The sequence below is a fragment of the Macrosteles quadrilineatus genome, unplaced genomic scaffold (genome assembly GCF_028750875.1).
Source record: "Macrosteles quadrilineatus isolate MER2022 unplaced genomic scaffold, UCM_ALF_1.0 Scaffold_2__2_contigs__length_208266976, whole genome shotgun sequence".
In the NCBI taxonomy this organism is placed as follows: domain Eukaryota; kingdom Metazoa; phylum Arthropoda; class Insecta; order Hemiptera; family Cicadellidae; genus Macrosteles; species Macrosteles quadrilineatus.
Window position 1 is genome coordinate 60,305,320 of NW_026542595.1, and position 7,388 is coordinate 60,312,707.

A 7,388-nucleotide genomic window follows, 5' to 3' on the forward strand; every position below is an offset into this window, starting at 1 on the left:
AATTCCAAGATCGCAGACGACGTTGGTATAAGTTTGGTTGTTTGGTTGTTGACTGCGTCTGAGGGCAGGCTACGGGAGAAAAGAAGAGCAGCGGAGCCACCTTTTGAGTGGTACGCGGCTGTCAGCATGTTGAAGCTGTCATGCGCCTGCCTTCGCCAGCACGGGACTCAGCTGACTCTGTTTGTGCTGACCAATCAGGGAGCGTTTTAACCTTCGCCTCGAATCTGAGACGAAGGTGAAGGGAGAAGAATAAGGATTGTTTTTCGTATTCCCGGCTTTAAGGCATTCGTTCTTTCGTCTTCGATTTGATGAGTTTTTCGTTCAACTACTTCGTCGTTTTAAAGTTACAGTAAGTTTCGTGGTGCATCGAGTGCGCGAAAAAAAAGTTTTACAGTATTATTACTTCGTTTGGTAAGTTGTGTAATAAACTTAAACAACTTAGGTTTTCTTTCGAATACTTCTCCGTCAGTTGTGTTTCGGCAGAACTTTGTCGAAGTTCGTAGGCTAGGCCTGACTCTCCGATCTAGTCATACATTTTTAACCAACTAATTTGGTAAAGTATTGCAGTTGGTGGAATATATTTTCGTTTAACGTTTCTTAATCCGTCTTGGGACTTTATTTTTTAATTCTTAAAACCCTTTTTAAAGTTCCCCAAACGTCCCAAAGTTTGTTCCAGCAGACAGGTTTCTGCTGGACAATTTCTGTCAAAGTTGGTTCAAGTTGAACACGTGAGGAAGTTAAAGTTTTAGTTTTTCGTTTTCAGCTCAAGGAGCAGTTTTATTTTTAGTTTCATTTTTTTATAGTTTCGTGTCTCACTTGGACAACTTAAGCCAACTTGTTTCCTTGTTTAATAAATTGGACTCTGTGGGAGTTAGGCTTGGTTAGGCCTATCTTGTACTAACCTTGTTTGTTGCAGGTTGACCACTTAACTCTGTAGGTAAGCGGGGTGACTACTTAGCTTACTTGTTGTCTCGTTAAGTTAGCTAGTAGTGTGTCATTTAGATATTTGCCCACAGAGTCAAGTCACAATTATTAATTTCCCCACGAGCCCTAGGTTAGAGTGGTGATTTCGAGTTGGGTGTTTGGGTAACCCGCAAAGTTCGTCTCGAGCTCTGACAACCAGGGCTATCAAATTTAGGCTATCTGAATCACTATCGACTCCTGGGAAACTCCCCGCGACCAGACTAGGGCGAATCCTGGGATCTCGTTTTCTTATCGGTGGCGTAATTTTCCACTTGTCGCCCGCCAGGAAGATTACGTCACATAAATGGCGCCCGAAAAGGGACGGTGGGCATCGTATGCCTTGCCTGGTTACCCCCACTCCTTGCAGGGTAATCACCAGTGCGGCCAGTCTTTGGCGAGGTAGGTTGCGGTTTACGGTCAGAACCTAAAAGATACTGGAAAGGACATGTTGAATAATGCCGAAATCCTACTGCTGTTTTCCTCCAGCTTTTAGACCAGGATTTGGTGAGCCATATTACCTGTCAATCAAATCTCTTTGCTACACAAAAGGGCAAGACCCTAAACATAAAAGAGAATGAACTTTTAGGGCGGGTTTCTGAGTCAGGTATTAGCGCTAGTCTTAGACTAAAGCTCATTTTAGTGCTGGACTAAGAAACATATCTTTCTGATTCGAGTACTTATAAGTCAGCGACTAATCTTAGTCAAGAACTAGTTTTTAATTCTGAACTAAAGAAATTATGCTTTAGTCCACGGACTAAAACATGCTAGATTTTAATCCTTCATATGGGTAGGATTAATTTTAGTCGTCCACTTTTAACCTAAGCCATTTTTGTACCGTATGTTTAAGTTGAAGGTGATTATGGATTACATCGATTATAATGATTTTTACCGTTTTCGTGGGCCACGAATTCGTCGTGAGCGGGAAAACAATCCATTTGTTGACTTAAGTGAGGATGAATTCAAGGATAGGTATAGATTTTCAAAAAACTCTGTGAAAGAACTAATTGAATTGATAAGGCCTATTTTGGAAGGCACTTCCACAAGGGGAACTAGGTTACCTTTGTGGAAGAAAGTGTTGGTAGCGTTGCGCTTTTTTGCAAGTGGAACACTTTTGCGGGAAGCCGGCGATCTAACTAATATTTCAGAATCATCGGCATGCCGCTATGTGCATAAAGTGGCATTGGCAATATGCCATAAACTGAGGAAAGACTACATCATATTTCCAAAGAACCAATATGCTCAACAAACAAAGGACGCCTTTTATTGATTAGGTCGTTTCCCTGGCATCCTCAGTGCAATTGATGGCACATTGTGGCCATTGTGTGTCCATCAACTGACGACAAGGAGGAGTACCGAAACCGCAAAGGCTATTTTTCAATCAATGTTTTTGCGGCGGTAGGCGCTAAGCAAGAGTTTACCAACATCGTCGCCAGGTGGAAAGGAAGCACGCACGATTCCTGAGTTTTCAAAACCTCATCCCTATACGCCCGTTTCGAGCAGAACGAGTTCAACGGTGTGCTGATAGGAGATAGCGGGTACGAATGTAACAGGTAAGATATGGTTTGGAATGCTTCTTAACTGGATTTATCCTAATTAAAGTAGGTACATTATTATTACTTGTCTTAGCAATTAACTTAATTTATTTCTGAATAGGAGAATTCAACTGAGGCATTTACAATACAACCTTTAAGCGGTTTTCTAGTAGCCTATAAGTTAGCTTTTTATTTTATTTATTTGCCAACGGATTTACACCAATTTTACAGTTTGATTGAGTTGTAAATTGCTCATTACGACTAGATGGCCTAATAACTTCAGATGCTAAAAACTTTACTACTAGTAGCCTAGCCTATATTAAATAAGGTTGACTAACTTGCATAAACCTTGTCTCGACTGAGTTTATATATCAGGGTTTCAATTTTCAATACTTATAAGTTAAATTCAACTTCTAGGCTAGCTACATTGTTCTATTTTTGAAAGACATGTTTTTAGGCGAGGTTTATTATACTGTATTGTTCAGCTTGTGGGCTTCACTCACCTTAATTTGTTAATCCAGGACTCGTCAAATGTAACACAACGAAGACACAAACACACATACACGCACATAAAAATCGTCCTTGGATTAATTAACTCCGACGTTTCGAACTTTACGTTTTCAAAAGTAAAGACACAATTCGTAGCCGTCTCACCAAACTAAAACCTGAAAATGAACAGCAAAAAACAAAAAATATTATCTATAAAATTCCTTGTTCGTGTGGTAGAAACTATGTAGGGCAAACGTCAAGGCCAGTGACGGTGAGGATTAACGAACACGTTAAAAAGGTTAAAAATAAGGATAGGTATGGCTCGAAAATCTGTGAACATGTATTAGAGACAAAGCATACAGTAAAATGGGATTCCAGCAAAATTCTATACAAAGAACCGGATTGGAGGAAACGGAACATGGCAGAGTCGCTATTTATGGCTATTGAAGATGAGCCTCTATCACGACCATCGGTGGATGTTAGTACTGTTTATTTACCAATAATTAAAGAAGAACTAGAACAGCTGAGAGACAAGGCCAAGGATGTCAAAGGCTTATCTACAATGACCAGTACGTCTACCAACCCCCCTGCCCTCCCCCCCTCTACTGGAACAGCTGATCCGGCAGTCGTGGTTAGGCGTTCGGCTCGTGTACGCGAGAGAAACAAAGTTTTAATTCCCTGAGGAAGCGGGACGTTATCTTGGTCCCGCGAAACGTCGGAGTTAATTAATCCAAGGACGATTTTTATGTGCGTGTATGTGTGTTTGTGTCTTCGTTGTGTTACATTTGACGAGTCCTGGATTAACAAATTAAGGTGAGTGAAGCCCACAAGCTGAACAATACAGTATAGCTACATTGTTTTGCTGGCTCCAAGATTTTCCCGTTAAGTTTATTAGGCCTATATAACACATTTCCTTTCGATCATAAAGGGTTACTTTGGTATTATCCGGAGGAAGTATCCGGAGGAAGTGAATCTTCTGGCCTCAGGTCATTTGGTAGGCGTGACAGAGGGAGGAGTGTGTCGAGGGGCTCAAGATAGGACAGAAGCCCAACCAGACGTGAAAGATCCCCTCCCCTACTCAGACGTGAAAGATCCCCTACACTATCCAGACGGCACAGATCCCCTACACTATCCAGACGGCACAGGACTTTACCACGAGACTCAACAAACTCCCCAACACCACCACCATCACATACACCAACACCACCACCTAGACCAACACCTCCACCACAAGAACCGTCTACACTAGAACAACCACCACCTCCACCTCACCATCTATTACGTCCAACACCACAACAATCCTCTACACTTCCACAACAATTAATTATACCACAAGCACCACAACTACAGCTACCCCAACCACAACTCCCGAGACTGCTCCAAAACACAACATATCCTCCACGACAGTACTTTACACATCCTACCACCCTCCAGTATCAACGTTTCATCCATCAGCCTCCTCCCCCACTCAACCCCATTCGAAATCATGTCCCAGTTTGTCGTGTCCCCCATCCACAACCATCAAGGCCTTCTTTCATCCACGCCCCACATCAAATCGCTTTAAATCCTTATCTCCTTCCTTCCCATCCCCCACAACATCAATACACCCCTCGAACCTCAAATCCCCGCCAGGAACCTCCCTCTCAACTACGTGAGGAGCCTGCCCCACCAGGCGTATGATTGGTTTTCAAATCAAAGTACATAAGATCTTGTAAAATATGACAATTGTATTATTCTTAAAATTATTAACATTTTCTTTTATCATTATTATTTTTGTTGTACAGTTTAAATGTATGCAGTTGTAACTATAACATTTTTCATCATTATTATCACCTTTTATTAATTTATGTAATAGCGTCATGATGCAACCAAGGTCACATGAGGTCCATTCCAGGCTACATATGTACACTAGTAAAGAGTGCGCTAACCTAGACTACGTAATTTTTTGTTTTTAACCATTATTTTAACACATATCACAAGAAAAACGAAAGAAAAACTTAAGGGCAGATGCCAGCAATAGGTTTTTATGGTAGTCACTTTAATTAGCTAAAAAGTGCTTAGTATTGTTCATTAACCTCTAACTAGAGGTCGTCCGTCCAGTGGTCGAATCTCAACCTAAAATATTTAATGTTCAGACTTCTCTATTTTCACCACACACTGTAAATAAAACATGTGATTGGAGTTTCTTCTATTTGTTTTGATTTTCTGTTTATATTTCGTTGTTATTTCGTCACCAGCATGGCAACCGATAAGATCCATGAAACTTTTTTTCAAAATTTTAAATTTATTTGTTGTGCTTATTTTTGAGCTTATTTTAATTTATAAAGGGATTCTGCACATCTACAGGAAAATATCTTTCCAACAGTATGAGTAGATTTTCCCTGCGATGCACACGAGCTGAGAAAAAAGATTTAAAGAAACATGCTTGCCTAATAATATGTAGATAGTGTTGTGTAAATAATAAGTAAAAAGGACAAAATCAAGTTTAGTTTAGGTTCAGCCCATTTTGGCATACATACATAAGGACAGACTCATTGCTAGTCATTCCTCTTTTCCTAGTTGGCAATCCTGCCGGTGACGTAGCATTACCTACTCCTTTTTCCTTTTATCTCTTCTTCATGTCAATGTCAATCTGCTTTCCCGCCCGCTACCACTTATCACGCACCAGTTTGTGCCTTGAACTTTCTTATACCGTGATCGGTTTTAAATTCAATAATTATCGTGTCTCGCCTCCGGGATTATCTTTGTGTCCGTGAACGACTTTATCCACTACGGCAGGATGATCTTCGCTGGACCAAGGGGCCCCTGAGAATTCTACACTCCACACTCCAGGCCGCCGACCACGCGGCGGAGAAGAAAGGATCGGTCGTGAGTGATACTTCAATTTTACTATTAGATAAGACTTCATTAATTATTTTCTTTCAAGTTTCAGATGTGTCATTTTACTGCTCAATTTATTCAAACGTCATAATACAATACAGTCCACTAATTAAATCACTAACTAATTCAATTCTCAAACAATCCATAACAGATAGATAATGTGAATAGACATTTTGTACTGACTTTGTTGTAATATACCTCAAATGGATGTAGTTATGCAATGGTAGACCAAGCGACATATGTGGACATTTTGAGCTTTCAGATCACTCTGGTAGATAAAAGTTGAAGCTATTAGAATAAAAAAAAACTTATCACAGGACTTAATAGGAGAATTAAAAAAAGGAAAAACCTAAGCGCCATTTGCTTTATCTTACATTTTACAATTTGCAATCATAGACCAACAGATGAGTAAAATCTCAATAATAGACCAAGAGACGCTTTATTTTGCATTGATAGACCAAGTACGTCGCTTGGTTTGTTATTGCAAAACAGTGGTTGAATCAGCTGTGTGTGTACAGTTTGCTTTCTGCTGGTGTTTATGCTATGTTACAATGTATTCCAAAATGAAATCCTGGTTATGTTTATATTATCAAGATGAAACGTATATTTGAATCAAGAGGGAAATTATTGGCTCACTTAGCTACTTTAAAGGTAAGTTAATTGTATTCTCCCTCATTCGAATACAGTTTAGTAGGTTAATGTTAATTATGTTTGCTTAAGTTACATAATTTTAAGTAAAGATAATTTAAACATATAAGTTTCCTATCAAGTAGGTAAAGGTAAGGTGATATAGCCTACAAACTATTTTAATTTGGTTACAACTAGATTTTTGATTCTAGGACGGCAGCAACTCTGATCATAGAAAACCTATCCTAAACCTGCCTGAAAAGCGAACGAGAAACCTGATCCTGAAACAAACTCTGATTTACCTAGATTTATAAACGAACAAAATCAATTTGAAGGCGTAAGCGATGATCAAACGAAACAGAAGGTTAGTGAAACTCTAAAAATAAATGCATCCAAAAAAGGTAACTGTTTGGTGTGGATTGTGGATTGGCCCTTACTTTTTTGAAAATGACCATAGCGATGAAGTTACTGTCAATGGAGAACGTTATCGGGAGTTGATAAGCGATTATTTTTGGCAGCAGTTGGAAGAATTGGTTGTCAATAACGAGTTGAACGACTTGTGGTTTCAAAAAGATGGGACTACTTGTCATACAGCACGAGAAACAGTGCAGTTGTTGCACACAAAGTTTCCCGGCCGTTTAATGTCTCGTTTCGGTGATCAGCGTTGGACAGCAAGATAATGTGACCTCACAGCAATGGACTATTTCCTTTGGGGATATTTGAAGCAGAAGGTTTTCGCAAACAAGCCCAACTCGATTCTGGAGCTGAAGGACGAGATTCGCAGAGTAATCCATCAAATTCCACAACAAATGATCGAGAAAGTGGTGGAAAATTTCATCAAAAGGGCTGAAGGCTGCAGGGATTCACGTGGCGGTCATTTGGCGGATATTATTTTCC

At 39.9% G+C, this 7,388-nt stretch overlaps 1 protein-coding gene across 1 annotated transcript; it reads left to right on the forward strand.

The window, feature by feature from the left end:
* Window positions 1-1,267: 1,267 nt before the first annotated feature.
* Window positions 1,268-6,805, forward strand: LOC128984272 (uncharacterized). The gene is made up of 4 exons (XM_054403576.1): window positions 1,268-1,362; window positions 4,094-4,658; window positions 5,763-5,852; window positions 6,704-6,805. The coding sequence occupies exons 1-4, from the start codon at window positions 1,268-1,270 to the stop codon at window positions 6,803-6,805; spliced, it is 852 nt and encodes a 283-aa protein (XP_054259551.1).
* Window positions 6,806-7,388: the final 583 nt, after the last annotated feature.